At 38.0% G+C, this 19142-nt stretch overlaps 1 protein-coding gene across 3 annotated transcripts in view; it reads left to right on the top strand.

Moving 5' to 3' along the window:
* The window catches only part of LOC136673405 (gamma-aminobutyric acid receptor subunit alpha-2), a 54424-nt gene extending 35660 nt beyond the window's left edge, over positions 1-18764 (top strand). For all 3 annotated transcript variants that reach the window (XM_066648851.1, XM_066648850.1, XM_066648849.1), the window contains 3 exons: positions 4446-4598; positions 10969-11171; positions 16199-18764. In XM_066648851.1, coding sequence (XP_066504948.1) covers positions 4446-4598; positions 10969-11171; positions 16199-16504 — 662 coding nt within the window. In that variant the 3' untranslated portion in view covers positions 16505-18764. The remainder of the gene's footprint in view (positions 1-4445; positions 4599-10968; positions 11172-16198) is intronic.
* Positions 18765-19142: the final 378 nt, after the last annotated feature.

Here is a 19142-nt window from a genome sequence, read left to right as displayed (position 1 = left end):
TTTTACCACGATTAATTATTAATGAAGGATTATTTATTTTGTTTTTGTATTTTTTACCCTCATTCAGTGACGAGGCTTGTACTATAAATATGCTCCAATATTAAATATAGAATATATTTTCTCTAATATTACTAGGACATGGTTTGGACAAACGTTGTGTTTTTCTTTGGTACAAGCTGCTCGAGTTGCTTGGTCGGCCTTGGCATTTCGGTTGACAGACAGGGGCAGAATCATGTGACTACAATTTGTTATTGTGGTTTTAAAGGGGCAGTACCTCAACACACAGTTGGGAATTACAAGATTATGTCTATAATCGATTAGAAGTGACCTTAGGTGTGAGTGAATGTGTGTATGTCTGTGTTGCCCTGTGAAGGACTGGCGCCCGCTACAGGGTGTATCCCCGCCTTGCGCCCAATGATTCCAGGTAGGCTCTGGACCCACCGCGACCCTGAATTGGATAAGGGTTACAGATAATGAATGAATGAATGAACGAGCAGATGTCCACAGATTTAATGTATCCAATTTAATGTATGTAGTCAAAGAGCACAGTTGCGTCTGGTCAGGTTCAGACAAATCTTTCAAGCTCTATACCTATCACAGCAGTTGCATGCGTGCGTATTCACCGTACATACAATGTTAGCCCCCAGTCTCTCTCTAGGGAGGCTGCTAACTCCCCTGATTGTGTGATGTTAGATTAATCATTTATTATGACAGGCTCAGTGTGTAGTCTAGCGTGGGGCGAATCTGGGTCATCCAGTACACTCCAGTGTGTTCACTTTATCTGAAGGGCTGTTTAAGATGCCACCGGCTCTACAAGCACTTAAAGAATCTCTTACATTTAAAGAGTGATTTGAAGAATGGTGAGATTAATCTAAGTGCATCTTGCATGCAAACAAGTATCTGGCTCTAAAGGTCCAGTTTACTCACATGGCACTCACATTCACATAAGATGCCCCACATTCGCAAAACTACAGACAAAGGAAGCAATTCAAGGCAATCAATGTCTATGAAGCGTTTGAGTAAACTGAACTAATCATGCTTTAGAGTTCATAGTAAAGTGTGCCAGATGTTTTATTTATAGCACCCTCCACTCAGATAATTGCATGGAAAGATGATTACTGGAACCATAATAAATGCATGACTGCTCCAAGTCACATGTTCCTGTTCTATGTAAATTCCTTTGTCCCATGGTAGCGTTCCTTGCTCTCAGAGTTTTGCTGCCCCTTCATGTCTGGCTTGAAGAGAAACATTGATTATTTTGGTGTAATATGGGAGGAGGGGTGTGGAGGATACATGCTTGACTCATGCTTTCATCAAAGTAACAGTGTGTCACATTCCCATACTGCCACCCTGCTTGCGATGACACATCTGCATTTCAAACTACGATCACCATGGTGATGGCGCCACAGTTGGTGAGAAGGGAGCTGCTCGTGATTGCTTGCAGCAATTAGGAGAATAGAGGTTTGTCCTTGTTTGGAGCATGGGGAGAGAAAGAGTAAGATGGAGAGGGAGAGGGAGTGGGACAATATATTTGTGTACTTCTAGAGGTGTACTTTCTGCCGTCTACAGTCATCTCTAATGTCTAGTGAGAGCAACAGTGGCTGCAAGAACAAACCAGTGAGTGTAAATATTTTTATCTCATAAATATTGTTGATGTTCAAGGAAAAACTACAAAATAGTATCTTTACAGAAGAAGGGAAAACCCCTTCCTATTTTTCAATGGAAGTCAATATCAATAGATATTATTCCATAATTGTGAAGCATTTATATTGGTCCATTCATCATGATATTTTCACACAACGTGAAGGACAGCTGCTCTGTTCTAATGTAATAAACTAAAAATAGAGATTTGTGTTTCTCTTTGGACAGCAACTATATAGTCACTGGTTCCAGCTCCATCATTGTGACCTTTTACTATCATCCTTTGTTTATACAGCTCTTATATTATTGCAGGCTCTGAAGGACTGTAGGTCTCACTTTGCATTGCTTGTGCTACTTTGCTGCCCACTGATATATCTATAGGACACCAACCATCTCAGTCCAGCAGTTATTTAACGCTACAAACTGTTTATAATAATGTGGTCCATAGGTGTAGACAGGGTTAAATAAAAAGGAAAAGAGTAATACTGCTGTGCCTGGTGTGCTTATAGCAGTGCAGCACATGTCAACTGGACATTAAAACATTAATTGCTTTGAGCAAATTAACCCTTTTGTTTCCGGATCACATACTGTCCCAATGTTAGATGAATTCTCGTGATGCGACAGTTCAGCTCACTTCATCCATGGACACCTTCCTTTTCAAAAATCACTCTGCTGCCTTACCCCTTACACACACACACACACACACACACATGCACACCCACTGTTGTCGTCAGCAGAGACGACACGCGTAACGAATTTCTTCTTCGTACCATAATTATGATCTTCACGCTACGCAGACAGTGGCCTTAGGCTGCTCCACATACTCACACTCATTCACACTATTTCTCCTTTCCTATCCTCTTTTCATTCTTGTGTCACTCTCTCTTTCTCTTTTTATATCTTGCTCTTACTCACTCACACACTCACACTTCATCCTCCTCCTTATCCACCACTCACACAGGCGTAGGGAGCGGCATGGCAAATTGAATTAAGGAGATAGAGAGCACCACAGGGCACTGAGAGTACACAAGCTCATTTGAGTTAAATTCTTCCAAGGTCCAGCCCTGCACGCCAATGCGAGGGCCAACAGAGACAGTGAGTGTGGAGTGTGCACTCTGACAAAAGAGGGGAGAGTGTGTCTTAGCGGATTAGAGCAGGGTAAAATCCCTTTTTCAGTGCTGGCTCCATAGAAAGAGAAAGAAGGAGTTTCCCTCTCTGCCAAGTGACAGCATCAAGGCATCCTCCACCGAGCGCAAAGAATCCAGATACATTTCTCTCTTCTGTTGCCATGGGCAACGGGCATCTTGCTCACCCCTTTACTCTTACTTTCCTCTCTCTCTCTCTCTCTCTCTCTCTCTCTCTCTCTCTCTCTCTCTCTCTCTCTCTCTCTCTCTCTCTATTTCTCTCTCACACACACTCTTCTCTTTCCTTCTGTCTCATGGACAGTTTTCTTCTGCGAGAGATCCTCTTGTCCAAGCCAGCCAGGCAGTGTGCCATGTTGCTGTAGTTCTGAGAGCTATAGAGACGTGCAAATTACACCAGCCTAATGTGTTAACCACTTCATGCCATTGTCATGCTGCTTCTATGACTTCTTCCCATTGTGCCCTCTAAGGCTGCTGAGTTTCTGTTGCTCTGTCTTGCAAGGAATTGATGATTTTGCTGAAGAGTATTTTTATGGAGAGTATTTTTTGTGTAATATATATATAGGCAGGCTAAATAAATCAAAAGTATTAAAGCTACGTATTAAATTTTATACACAGCAGTGTCACTGTAATATGTTATACCCAATCAGAAAAGCTAATTTATATAGAAATAATTCATTCATTCATTCATTCATTATCTGTAACCCTTATCCAGTTCAGGGTCGTGGTGGGTCCAGAGCCTACCTGGAATCATTGGGCGCAAGGCGGGAATACACCCTGGAGGGGGCGCCAGTCCTTCACAGGGCAACACAGACACACACACACACATTCACTCACACACACCTACGGACACTTTTGAGTCGCCAATCCACCTACCAACGTGTGTTTTTGGACTGTGGGAGGAAACCGGAGCACCCGGAGGAAACCCACGCGGACACAGGGAGAACACACCAACTCCTCACAGACAGTCACCCGGAGCGGGAATCGAACCCACAACCTCCAGGCCCCTGGAGCTGTGTGACTGCGACACTACCTGCTGCGCCACCGTGCCACCCATAGAAATAATTTATAAACATAATTTATGTCCAATGAAGCATGTTTGTCTTCCAGGTGTGATTTTTCTGCAATAAAAGAATTAAGGGATGTGTGTCACATTATATAATATGATATTAGTAAGAGGATATAGAGTCACATGCAATCCCATATTTGGTTAAATTTCAGCGAAACACACAGACCCAGAGAACATACCCAGACCCCAAGAACATTTATTTTGCAGCATGTAGTTGAACATTTTGAAAAAAAACGATGACATTTAAAGTATGCTGTAACAGTAATCATATAAAAGTGCATTCAATATCTTGCATATGACCACATAAACAATAATGAAGAAACAAATAGTAAAAAATTATTATATTTGGTTTCTTCATATTCTGACATCAAAGCAGACACACTGAAAATTACAAACTCTTAATGGAGTTTGACACTCTTGAAATTTGTATGAACTGGTAAAAGCAGAGAAGAATGTCAATCCTGAACCTTCTGCTCAGCTTCTCTAGTCTTGCTTTGTTATAGCACACTGTAATCGGAGCTGTTCAGAATATTCTTAGTCATTCTGTATATAATCCTGTTATATATTGCCATACTTCCTCTCTCCTCTTCCAGGCGAATACACGGTGATGACTGCTCACTTCCATCTGAAGAGGAAGATTGGTTATTTTGTTATTCAGACATATCTACCTTGCATCATGACAGTCATCCTGTCTCAGGTGTCCTTCTGGCTCAACCGAGAGTCCGTCCCTGCCAGGACTGTGTTTGGTGAGTATTATCAAAATCAGTATTGTATAATTCACAGTGCTGTTGGCTATTAAAGTGCACATATAGAAGAGCATTTTATATAATTGATGTCAAAAGAAACCCAAAATCAAATGTACAGGAAATGACAAAACCTTCATTACCTCTGATTTAAAAAATAATAATAAATGACTTCCTTTTCACCCTACAGTCATTTTCCATTTTATCAGCTCCACTGACCATGTAGATGCAGGTTCTGCAATTACCGACTGTACTCCACCTGTTGTTCTGCATGCTTTGTTGGTGCCCTTTCACCCTTGTCTTTAAAGTGGCTTTCTCAAACAGCTGTACAATGTATGACCCAAGTTATTTCACGTACTACACAAGCAAACCAATCTGCCCTCAAGTTGTTAATGATCTGTGCAGATAACCCACACTGTTTGTCAGGATATGATTTCTGATAGCCTCCTTAAACCACACTTACATCAACACTGAGTGATTCCCAGTCTACACATTCCTCTCAGTAAATAGGCGGTATGTAAATGAAGCTATCTTCAGTGCACCTCAATAAATCTGTCGGAAGGTGGCATGTGACATAGATAAATCTGTCACAGCAGGTTTATGATTTATGACGGCTTTTATAGCTGAAGGTTATATAGTGCTGCTGCCTTGTGATCCCTGCTTATGACAAAAATCAATGGCAATTCATCTTTTTGACACCCAGAAGAATTGTAGATGTTCGAGCTTGGCTAGGAAAGAATTGTAAGACCTTGGATGTAAAATCTTTGGGTGTAAACAGTAGGAAGTCATTGCTGTTACTACTGGCCATGAAGGTAGACTGATCACAGTTGGGTTCATAACGTGGAGGGTACTCATGGCTACCTCTCTGATGTCTTTATCACATCCCTAATAATACTATATAATTTTACATCTATGACTCATGGCTAGATATGGTAATTTAATGACATATTTTTAGCTGCATATATTACAGCACCAGCTGGGTTATAAAAATGAAAACAAGCTTATTATATAATCAATAACATTTTACATAGCATCAAGTTCTCATCTGTACCCTACATTAGAACAATATCTTGGCTGGTTAATTAATTGTTTCATATAAATATTTTAGGCCAATATTCTATAAGATACAAATCACACCACTATTAAAAATCGACCAATACAATAAACTAATAACACTTTACTGTAGGTCATTGTTTACATTTTTCATCTTTCTTTCACTCTTGTCTTTACACTTCATGCCTGTAGGTCATTGTTTACAATGCTATAAGACACTTAGGTAAGCATATTAAGACAAGTAACATAAAACTACCTAAATATCTTAAAGGCTTTATTTTAAAAACATATTTTATCTTAATTCTTTCTAGGGTCAAACTGATTAAGCAGCCTCTATAAAAACTGATGATGTCTGCCACAACATTTTATAAATATTGTCATAAATCTTATTAACAATGCCATACAATAAATCTTTTCAGAATACTTAACAGACTTCTTTAACTTTCTTGGTGAAGCATTACCAAGTATTCCCAAGTCACATGTTCCAGGTTAGGGCCTTTAGTTGGGGAAAAGAGGGTATTAATAGGAGTTTTGGAAGGAATTATAGGATTCAGGTAAAGAGCTCTATCCAGTTACCGTGGAGATTCCCTCAGCTTTGTGCCGCTAAGCTGGGAATGTGCAGAAAATGTCTGTCACTGTCACTCTCTCTCTCTCTCTCTCTCTCTCTCTCTCTCTCTCACCCCACAGTACCTCTCAGTCTCTTACTCACTATCTTTTTTTTCCTCCTGTCTTTGCCTCAGTTTCTCTTCTTTTCTCTTTTAGTCAGTCCCTACACTTCATGTCCAAAGCCATTCTGGCAGTTGTCCAGCTGTCTCTCTCTCTCTCTCTCTCTCTCTCTCTCTCTCTCTCTCTCTCTCTCTCTCCTCTCTGCCACTTGTCCCTGGATCTGCCTCTCAGCTTTTCAGCTTTTTCCTTTTTCCCCTGTCCTTTTCTGAAGCTCTTTGTTTTACATTTTTTCATCTTTCTTTCACTCTTGTCTTTACACTTCATGCCTGGAGCTGTTCTGGCATATGTCCAGTTCTCTGGACATTCATTCGCATTCTCTCTCTCTCTCTCTCTCTCTCTCTCTCTCTCTCTCTCTCTCTCTCTCTCTCTCTCACTCTCTCATACCTGCTGTCACTACACATCAGTGATAGGCTCCCCTCCAGATTTTTACTGTCTGCAGCGGTTATTCTGAACTAATGCTCAGCTCAGCCTGCCCTGGTGATTGACAGCCAGTGTTAGAGGAGTTATAACCTCACCTTGGTCTCCAGAACTAATATCCATTCACAAGCCTATAATTCTCCCTGCCTTCACTCCCAAATCTGAGTCACGTGCATGTGATTCACCTGTTTTACAGGTTTGATAATGCAGTAGATTATGAATAACTCCAAAGAGAACAAATGGCTAGAATGACTGCATTGGCTATCATTGTCTGTCTATCTTATGGAATCATCTATGTTTTCCTTTAGGACCTGATATTTCCCCTGTAAAACTGTTTTTTATAAAATGGATAGTTCTGGTCCTAAAATCTGATTGGTCAAGCCTCATTCAAAGGCTTGTGACCACCTCACAATATCTGAATTCCATATTAATGCACCACTGTTTTAAACTCTGTCACTTTTATTTAATTTTCTCTGAAACACAGACACCACTAGAGATTTATGAGTGGAGGGTGGGACTGGGCGTGTAATAACAGTGATGGGAGAGGGTCTATAGGCCCCCTAAAACAGGGCCCCAAACAGCAGCATATCAAGACAGAAATACTGTGCTACTCCATTCAGAAAGAGGACAAAAATCTATGCATTTCTACCCAACTAAAAACCTTGAATATTCACACACATATTTAGTCTCTTTGAGTAGTCATGCCACATTAATACAGTTAACACTCATGTTGCCTAGTAACAGTAAACAGTATTAACAGACTATATTGTGTGGTAGGCTTTTATGTGTAAAATTGTTTGTATTTATTGTATTGGAATGTATTCTATGAATTGAAAATGTATTTTATGTATTAAATTATATTTTAAGTTGGCACCTTTGCCAACGATAATATCGCAGTAACTCATGGATTCTCCTGGCTTATTGCTTTATTTTATTTTGTTTTCAAAACCCTAAAACTGCAAGACGTATGCTAGAAAGTAGTTGTTCATCTCTAGGTGCATCTAATTCTATATATGGGTTGTGGGTTCGATTCCCGCTCCGGGTGACTGTCTGTGAGGAGTGTGGTGTGTTCTCCCTGTGTCTGTGTGGGTTTCCTCCTGGTGACTGTCTGTGAGGAGTGTGGTGTGTTCTCCCTGTGTCTGTGTGGGTTTCCTCCAGGTGACTGTCTGTGAGGAGTGTGGTGTGTTCTCCCTACGTCTGTGTGGGTTTCCTCCTGGTGACTGTCTGTGATGAGTGTGGTGTGTTCTCCCTACGTCTGTGTGGGTTTCCTCCTGGTGACTGTCAGTGAGGAGTGTGGTGTGTTCTCCCTGTGTCTGCGTGGGTTTCCTCCTGGTGACTGTCTGTGAGGAGTGTGGTGTGTTCTCCCTGTGTCTGCGTGGGTTTCCTCCGGGTGACTGTCTGTCCGGGTTTCCTCCCACAGTCCAAAAACACATGTTGGTAGGTGGATTGGTGGCTCAAAAGTGTCCGTAGGTGTGAGTGTGTGAGTAAATGTGTGTGTCTGTGTTGCCCTGGCGCCCCCTCCAGGGTGTATTCCCGCCTTGCGCCCAACGATTCCAGGTAGGCTCTGGACCCACCGTGACCCTGAACTGGATAAGCGGTTACAGATAATGGATGGATGGATGGAATAATATGATAATCATGAACGTCAGTGTTTCATTTATGATGCTGCAGCTGTTGTGTGCAAATTTTTGAAGATCCTGAAACATGGAGTAGCTCAGATGTGAGTTAGGTTGCCAGTATTAAAGCCAAAAGGGATTTGTTCACTGTGACAAATGCATGTTGCTTAATGCAGATGTGTGTGTGTGTGTGTGTGTGTGTGTGTGGGCACATTTAAATTGCAAGGATAAAAAATTTTAGGTAAATATTTTCAGAGAACTGTAACAGTAAGTGCATTTGCGTGTTGAAATGTATGTTGTGCTTAGTGTGCTAGTTAAAGTGAGACGTATACTACTTGGTACATGTCTGTTTTACCATGCTATCCTGTAGAGAATTTTATTATTATATTTTTTTATGTAAAATTATATGTTAAATTATAAGTCTACACCTAAGTGTTTTGTTAATGTGCTTTGCTAATTTCACTGCAGCCAATGATTGCAGGTTTTAGCACCTTACATCTGCAGTGCCTTGTCTAATACATTTAAATATATGATAATGGGAACAGGGAATATTTTCCCTCTTTTCATGCCAAACATAATGTAAAAAAAAAAAAAAAGAATAAATAAACAAGGTGTAACACCGTAGGCATAATTTCATATGTGGTCATATATAATGTGAGAGAAATGTGATATTTAAATAGTTGAATAAATATATATTAAAAATTAATTATTGTATTAAGTGTGATTTGTACAAATCTCATGGTTAAATAAGGCCTAAACACCACAAGATATAGATACAAATGGTGAAAATGAAACCTTCACTTCAGAATAGTGGGTCACTTGACTGAGAAAAAGATTTGTAAAAAGAAAAAAGTAAAAGTAAAACAAAAGATTACTGTTACGGAGGTATTTTCTAAGGTATGTATAAAAATATCAAGAACATAAGTGCACTCCAAAGTGTACTTCATATATAGACAGAATGCTAAGAATCAGCTGTGCCTCATCATTTTTCAGATATTCCTTAACAGAACGGTATTTACTGACAGTAAGTTAATGAGCAGCTTTCGGCTTGTTAAGATGAACCACTATTGCAGTCCATGATAACAGACCAGAAAACAGAGAGAAAATTGAATTAACAAGAAACCCCTTAATACGAAAAGCTAAAATTGAGAAGATAACAGCCATCATCCCATTCATTAGCAGTCCTGCCCATCTTCTATATTCAGTCACAGAAGGCTGCTCCTTGCTTAGAGCTGAACAATGTCAGATCCAGTGTCGTACGTTCACCATCATCAATATGAATGAGGCGATTAGAGAACGGAATGCTTCAGCAAACAAATCACCTGGTGTGTGCAATACTATTTATTACAATTGCCCTCACCTTCATTCACCACCTGCCCCCTGCACTCCCAGCCCATCCATTTTAATGCAGGACTGTTTTATGGCTTGCTTCCAACTGGTTGATATAATGGCAAATGTTCCTGGATGAAAATATTGCATTTGACTCAAGTATTTAACACTGTCATCTGAAGGCCCTCATATTGTTAATACATTTTTTTCTAAACCAACAACATCCAAATAGAGTCTGTCTCCTTCCATAGGGGCATAATGCAGAAGAGCTTGACATCATGTGAAAACCTCTGTTCATGAACCTGAGTAGAATTAGCATGAAACCTAAGGCTCGCTGAGTGTGTTAGACACTTTGTGGTCATTCTAAACAATGACCACAAGCCAGACGTGCACTTTTAGCAAACACGGGGCGTTTCTGGAATCCCTTGATGATGTCAACAGCCCTGTGATCAGCACAAAGCATCCTGGGAGGTGTGAATGTGCCTCATTAAGTCTGATTTAAAGTCTCTGCTCTGCAATAAAACACATTTATTATTCTTCACAGTTACAGAATAAAAGTAGGCCAGAGAGTTGCAACACACCTTTGGCTAATTTTCCAGACGCGTTCTAAAAATATGCTACATTCTGGTGCTAAATACCAGTTTATGGATCCAAGAGTGAGAGAGAGACAGAGAAATTAGAGAGAAGGAGAGAATGAGCTTCACTGGGGCGTTAAGGGCCACTGTGTTGCCATTTTGGTAGACACCCAGAAACCCAAAACAATAGGTCGGGGGCAGAGGATGTTTTGCATTTTCATCTTAGAGAATGCCTCGCTTGTTTGCTGAACTGCTAATTTGCATCGCAGAGTCACACATTGTTTTTGAACAATGGCAATTCGCCCAGTCATTCATACATTACAATTATTTAATTACTCAGTCGCCTCTATTGTAATATGGATTTTTGATTCAGTCTGTTTTACTCCATTTCTTTCAGGTTGCTGCGTATATTGTAATCTGGATTTATTTTTTTTAAATCTGTCACACTCCATGTCAACTTAATGATTTTTTTTTTCAAGTTGCTTGGTTTTATCTTTTGTATGCTTAATTTTTTTTTCATTTATTCTCTCTGGATACATCTGTACATTTTTTAGATTTGTGTTTCTTTGTTTCATAATTTCCTCTCTATGTCTTTGTTTTCTTTAGATTACTTGTGTTTCCCTGTTCTAATTTGTATTGTTCCATGTCTCTCTCCAGGTGTGACCACTGTGCTGACCATGACCACTCTGAGTATCAGTGCCCGTAACTCTCTGCCGAAAGTGGCCTATGCTACAGCCATGGACTGGTTCATTGCTGTATGCTATGCTTTTGTCTTCTCTGCCCTCATTGAGTTTGCGACTGTCAACTACTTCACCAAGCGTGGCTGGGCCTGGGATGGCAAGAGTGTGGTCAATGACAAGGTAATGAGCCTGCATAATTACCCACAGGCTTTCTCTCCTATGAGAGGGCTAATGTGTTGATCTGATTGATTGGCATGCCAGACAGTTCATTATGTTTCAGAGACACGTGAAGCCAGCAGGGAGGTAGCTGGATAATGTGTTTTCAATCTTAATAATCCTAACTACCTGTCCTTTTTGTTCATGTGTTTATTGTTTATGAATCATAAAACAACCATACATTTCACTTCTATAATTCTACCTATAAGTAAGAACATAAACAATTGACATAGTTAAACAGAATAAAACAAAAATGAGTTTTCAGATATTTACTCACCATACAGTGCTAAAAAACATAAATATATAATATTTACTTGAGCCAAATGTGTACATCAGCAACATATATAAAATATATTTTATACAAACTACTGTCCTTACTGTCTTAATTAAATAAATACTGACTCTCAAAAATTAAACAAACTGAAAGACAATATGTTATATTTTAATCACATGAAACAGATTCCAGCCCATGACATTTATTCAGTGTGGTAAAAACATATATATGCTGGTTTGCAACCTCCTATTACCATGGCCTTCTACACTTATATAAATATTCAAAATTCAGCATTTCACTGTATTTCCTTATTCAAACTCATTATATCATCAGTATATTAAATTTTGTATGAAAGGATATTGAATTCTGATCAATATTAGACCTGTTATGATGTTATCATGGACTAATGTATTACACATTTCTGGTGACTTTAATCTTTCCATTTTTATTATCTTTTATGAGTTTTTGCAGATCTGTGTACTTATCAGGTCAAACCATATTTAATTAACTATTATTGGCTGGTTACAGAGTTATTATTCATGTTTATGGTCACTAATTGGTTTACATAAAGCAAATGAATTTGGAAAGATTCGCTCAGTGTCTCCACAGAATTGATTGCACAAGCTTGCACCATATAGAAAAAAATAGCACAGTGTACACGGGGACCAATGCAAATATCAGATTTCATTTATGTATAAGCCTAAAGTGATGCTGATTCTGATATATACATATATTGAAAAACGTATTAACAGAGACCAATAAAATACCAATTTTATCATGCATCAAGGCAGCATGGCGGCGCAGCATGTAGTGTCGCAGTCACACAGTTCCAGGGACCTGGAGGTTGTCGGTTCAAGTCTGTGAGGTGTTTGGTGTGTTCTCCCCATGTCTTCGTGGGTTTTCTCCAGGTGTTCTGGTTTCGTTCCATGGTCCAAAAACACACATTGGTAGGTGGATTGGTGACTCAAAAGTGTCCATAGGTGTGAGTGAATGTGTGTCGCCCTGTGAAGGACTGGCGCTTCCTGCCTTGGGCCCAGTGAATCTGGGTAGCCTCCAGACCTCCAGATCACAATACTATTAAAGTTTTTCATTTATTTGACCTTTAAACCTAGAATATAAGTAAATTTGGGTGAGTTATGAGAAATTGTATTTGTTGGCCTAATGTTAATCCAGATGTCCTTATTTCCAGCAACAATAACAGAGATCCTATCAGGAGCACTTTTTTTTTCAATTTATCAATATTCATAATTCAATATTCAATATTCATTTTTTTCAATATCAATTTACACAAGATTCATAATTAGTCTTTCCTGTCAATTTCATACAGAATTGGTGCCCTCTGTACAATGATGTCATTGCTTATTCATGAGTACATGAATTTTTTTCTTTTGCTCTAATCAGATGATACTATGCTAATGTCAGGAAAAGCCAAACCCAAGTGACAGTCCATTAAATCAGCTGGGCCATATATATTCTGCCAGGTCTCACTCTTTAAAAGGCACAGCGGAAAATAATTTCAATGATTGTTTTATGATGGCTTTTGTATAAACAAATACATCATAAGTTCGGTAAGAACTATAAAGCATGTTTGAAACATTTACCTCCTTAACTTAGCTTTGACAGCAGAACTCAGTGTAAAATATGTTGGAACATGATGTAAAATGGAAACAGAAACACAAAAGCAGTGTTCAGTAAAATCAGTGTATCTTGAATTTAAATGTAAAAGGTACAAAGACAAGATATTTTGTGTAACTTTATTATTTTGTGTTAATATGCTCACATTCTGAGATCGAGTCCTACAACACAAGAATATTAATGTAATCAAGCTAGGGTATAGATACAGTATCCAGAAAAAGCATACTGCATTAAAAGTAAGGTTGACTTCAGGGTTGCAACTCTGCCACATATGTTTATCGTTATATGTAAATTACAAGGTACAAAATTCAGCAGTTAATGCCAAAATATGATAACAGCTGCAGTTGTATGTTAGATGGATGACAAATTTGCTGGGTCAGCTGATGTCTTCATTCCTTGATCACATGCTGATCATTATGTATATCCCTAATCACATGTGTTTATAATGCAATTGAGCCAATTTTATACAGAGTATTTAAGTAAGAAAAAAGTGTATTGCTGGCAAACTCCTAATGTTCTGAAACCTCAGATTAGCTCTCACTTAATAACCATTGTGAATTTAGATTGCAACATTACCCTCTCCTTCATTCTCTGCAATTAGTATTAACTTGTTCCCATTGGCATATTCAGCAAGCGTGACATGGAAGGATGTGGCTGCAGAAGCAGGGGAAGCAGCCTTTTTGGAAGATGCTTGGAGCTGCTGTGAATGAGTACATGATTAGCCGTGTCTGGAGGATGTTCACTAAGTTCTAACAAAGACATTAGAATTTTTGCAATGAAAGATTGTACATAATTTGGGACATCTATTGTCTCTTGTCCCCCTTTAAGACCCCTTAAAATATCTTTGTTTCCATCTTCATGACTCATTTACATCAGGTTTTGCAATCTTATTAGGATTTTCAGTTATAACTTTTGTCACATTTAGTGTTCTAGAAAAAATACCTTATTCATAAGAAGGTATTTAGTTTTACTGTTTTATTTTATCTCATGGTGGATCATGTATTACAAAAAAAAGATAAATCAATTTGCCTTTAGGTTTCATGTTGACACTAAGTGTCACTGTCACACAGCTCCAAGATCCTGAAATTGTTGGTTCAAACCCCACCTCAGGCCACTGTCAGGAATGTCTGTGTGGAGTTTCTGGGTTTCGGCTGGGTTCTTCTCACAGTCCAAAAACATATGCTGTATGTGGATTGGTTATTCAGAGGGGTCCATTGTGAGTGATTGTTTGATGCCCGGCAATGTACTACCTGCACATCTATTTTCACTCAACCGTTTTCCAGAAACACCAAAGTAAATGCACACCGATCTGTCCTGTTTACACCTGGAGCACACTGCATTTTAAAACTGTACCTTTTGCTGTAAGCATGTAAGATGACTTTAGATTTACTATTTAAAAATCAGGTACAGTCTCAGGAGAGGTGTTGTATCAGTGAAAAGCTCCTAAAACATTGTTAAAGCTTAGTGTTCACTCGTTAACCGCAATACAATTTCTGATGAGTTGTGCTACCTTGTCGAAATGTGTGCTGCCAAAGTGTACTTTTATATGTACAGTTGCTATAATAAAACAGTAGGTGAGCTAAATGCTGCCTACAGAACCATAAGCAGGAGATATGCACAGCCCAAATCCCCTTATTTAGTAAATTATAAGAGTATTACTGTGATAAGAAATAGTTTTATATATATTTTTTACATTTAATTTGCAATGTACAGTTTTGGAACACTCAAGCAAATAAAAACAGTAAACTAAGATTGTCTCCTGCACTGAAAACATTAACATTTTTGGGTTTGAGCATGCGCAGAGCTGCAAAGTAGCACATTTCAACAAGGTAGCACAAAACGTCAAAACACCTGGAAAGTGGGACACCATGCAGGTGCCTGCATGACGCGAATCTCCGCTGTGCAGTTGAAACCGTGCCATCTGTAGGAACTGCGTTGTTAAACATCCCCCTCCTCAAAAAAATAAAATAAAATAAAATAAATATATTTCCCAGAATGGGGATGTATTTGCTTTGATGCACAGGCATAAGCAGACTAAAGTCAGGAAGAGCATTCTACTATCAGTTTGGCAGTTATCATCATTACTAGAAAATATTTCTGTTCTAGCCATAAACTTTAAATGATAATACTGCTCATAATTCTGGCTTATTCCTGCAATGCCATTCTCTTCATTCTCACTGCATTTAGCAATATTTTATATATTGAAAATAAGAAATAAGAAAATATATCTTACTTTCTATATTGATTTCTTGAGCCAGACATTGACTGTACTCTTTTACAGTCTCTTTTTTTCATTCTTTTTTGTACTCTTTTTTTCAGTGAAGAACCAGGTGCATTTGAAGGTTTAAATATCACACAAGAAGGCATGATTTCAAGTCAATCAAAGATTATGGGAAATAAGACATCTTACAAGACTTTGTACAAAAATAAACAGCAGCAGTTATATAATCAATTTTATTGCTTCATGAACAGCTGTGTGACAGGTGTGTAAAATAAATATACAATTTTCACTAAGATTAAAAGACTATACTTTTCATTGTCACAAGCCTGTCAAACCATTCTGAGCAGCGCTGGGCAAATTTCTGTGCTTCTGTATTATACTGAGCTTCATCTTCTTACATTACAGCACTGTGTTTTGGGCCAAAAGCTATGCTTGTAGATCCAATGGCAGAAAGTCCATTCTCTACACAAGAGAACCAGGACTGTGTCGTAATCGGAAATGACTCAGAAATGCCTTTATTTTTGGTCCAAAAAGGCCCTGAAATGAATGTGAGTGAATGAAGAGCTACTCTCAAATGGTCTTCCCGTAGCGATTCCGCATACTACATGTGGCATGCATTTGAAGACAAATCCTGTGGGCCTGAGGTGTCTGGATGGAGGTGGGATCAGATTACAGTGCTTAGCTGGCAGAGAAGTGATTGACACCCTGTGAACCAATAGTGTAGATAATAATAACTTGTATTTACTTGTTTTATCACAGAAAAAATGTGGTTTATCTAGACATAATAGTCACATTCAAAAGTATTGCATTGACTCATTCAAAAGTCTTGAACAAGTCTTTATATGTTTTCTGCTTTTACAGAAGAAAGAGAAAGCCTCTGTGATTAAGAAGAACAATGCTTATGCCGTGGCTGTAGCTAACTATGCTCCCAACATCACCAAGGACTCAGCACTGCCCACCATTGCTAAGGGTGGAGTGGTTGAACCCAGCAAGGCCAAAACAGATAGCAAACCAACTGAGAACAAGAAGTCCTTCAACAGTGTGAGCAAGATCGACCGCATGTCCCGCATCATGTTTCCTGTGCTCTTCGGAACCTTTAACCTGGTCTATTGGGCCACCTATCTAAACAGAGAACCTGTTATTAAAGATATGGTTCCGTCCAACTAGTCGTCCCACTTAAGTAGCGTTAAAGACCCACCAATCAGGACTAAAGAGAAAGCCAAAAAACATCCAGGGACTCCATCCACTCTTTCTCTCACTCACTCATTCACTCACTCACTCACTCAAGCAGCTCATCCAACTGACTGCTGAGCCATGGACCATGGCTGGATGCCTCTCTTTCTCTTTCCCTCTCTTTTCTACACCTTTTTCTGCAGTGCTTTTGAAATGACATTTGGCCTTTGTACATATGTATTTATGGATACAATTATATGCCTTGTATGTCTTTATATATTTATTTATTTATTTATTTAAGTATTTATTTAAGTATTTTATTCTTTATTTATTGGTTGTCCTGTGTGTATATTTTGCTGTTTCGTGAGCTCTTTTTCCCTGTGTGTTTTTTTTTTGGGCGTTCTCCTGAAAACTTACATTTGAAATCTGACGTTTGACCTTTTTCTGTGATCTACATTAGAGTAACCTATTGCAAAGAGTGTACGGTACAGTTGACTTATTTTTGTTAATTATTTGACCTATTTGTTGTAAATGGTGCTTGTCTTTGACCATTAATATTCTCAGTAAAGACCAGTTAAGACATTGGTGATTTTCCTGCATTACCATAAATAATGATAACAAGCAAAGAAGCAGGAAACCAGATTAATTTAAGTTATGAATAACATAATTATTTAATTTCTTTGAAGGAAGAATGTGAAATATTTGAGTTTCAAACAAGCCTCAATCTATGAACCACTGAACATAACGAGAAAGGGGATTTAAATTAGGCTTTTCTTACATTAAGGGGCAATATAAGCCTTAAATGCATCTGTATACCCCCTAACATGTAAACAGAAACTTTCTCTCTTCATGGTAACAGCACTGTCCTTTAAACATGACTTTATTCATTCGATCATGGCTGGTTGTGTTTTTACCTTCATAAAAGAGGAAATTAAGGATTTAGCTGTTGTTCTGCATACAACTTAATTTAATATTTTCTAACTTTAACCTTTATTTTCATTTTATGATTAGATTTGACTTCAGTGGCTTAATGTGGACCAAAACACCTACAAGTGCTTCAAATACTGCATGTTTACCAGAGTTGTTTATCCTCTCTAACAAAGTGAAATATTTTTTTATATTTCTTTATTGATGTCTGCTGGACTATAGAGTTATATCTTTGATGAATATAGTTCCAGTGACAGTCAGCAAAACCTTTTTTTTCCAGGAAGTGTGAAAATTATGAAATTCTAAAAATCAACTGTTGTACCCCAGTGCATGATTCACCATTAGCTAAAGGTGACTGTGCAATTATTTAGCATTGCTTTCATTGTTTCATTTCAAAGTTTTTTTTCTTTTTTTTTCTTTTATTTTTGTTGGAAAGGAAATATTTGCATAATTAAAGCATGGCCAATGTTGTCTTGGCTGTAAGAAAAAAAGGCAAATCTCTCTGAAGTGGCACACATTTAGCTGTTTGCATGTGATCCGTTCATATAAACATTAATTTAATAACACAGATTGATTTTCAATTACACACTGATTTATTTAAATATGTAGTTTATTATAATAAATTATTTATTAACATATAACCTATTTCTGTCTGACTGTTTGCATATCTGTCTGTCTGTCACTGATGGTCAGATCTTTTTTTAGCTTACATCTGGATCACAGTCTGATTTCAGAATGTGAAGCACTACTTTAAGTTTCAGATTATCTTTGATTGTGTAAAGGGATCATATGTCAAGATTATGCAGAAACATGTCTGAGCAATAAAAGTTACAGAGTGAGGTTGAACTTTGTATGGAATGTAATAATGTTTTGTAAAAGGCTCATTAAGATAGTTTCCTTTCTTGTAGATAGATCTGTACCATTTTTTCAGATAGAGATAGCATTCATTTATTTACTGATGCAAAATGAGAGATGTTGGAAAGTGTTTTTTCTTTCACTGGGTACTTTTTCGTGCTCAAACTGAGTTTCTGTTTTAATCTTTCAGTATTATGATTAAAATTTATATTATTATGAGTATTATTATAATTAATTTCTGTTGAGGGCTTGAAGGTGCAACACTTAATTGTATGTTCCTTTAAATGCCATCTCGTCAGATGCAGAGCAGTCATTTCTGATGCCAGTATTCATACGTAATGAATTTGGACAGGCTACTAATTTTAACTCTCCTTTCTCTACTGCTGGGTTTTACAATATGTTCTAAATAGTGATATTTGCTCTTTCATTCCTGTTCCTCTTTCAACAGCTTCTTGCTAAATAAAAGAACAGAATACACTCAAGTCATTTGCACTGATTTATTTTTCTTGTAACCATGTGTAGAACATTATTCCAGCAATCAACATACCTTATATAAATTGACCCTTATTATGACAATAGTTCAACTTACTGTGCTATAAATAGGTTGAACTATTTCAACATTATAACAACAATCTAATAATGAGGTAGACTGAAATGATTTCAGAAGATTTCACTTGCTAAGATATCGTTTTTGCAGTTTAGTAGTAGCACTATCAGTGTAGTAGTAGTAGTAGTATTAGAGTGTGTCACGTTTATGATCTCTACACTGTCTGCATTAACAAGCCAAACATCTCAGAAAGATAAATTTGTTGTAATTAAGTCAATTACTCCTTGGATTGTATTCTCCCTG

Source organism: Hoplias malabaricus, chromosome 17 (genome assembly GCF_029633855.1).
Source record: "Hoplias malabaricus isolate fHopMal1 chromosome 17, fHopMal1.hap1, whole genome shotgun sequence".
NCBI classification, from domain to species: Eukaryota; Metazoa; Chordata; class Actinopteri; order Characiformes; family Erythrinidae; genus Hoplias; species Hoplias malabaricus.
Note: the sequence above shows the minus strand (reverse complement) of the source record. Positions and strands in the feature narration are given on the sequence as shown.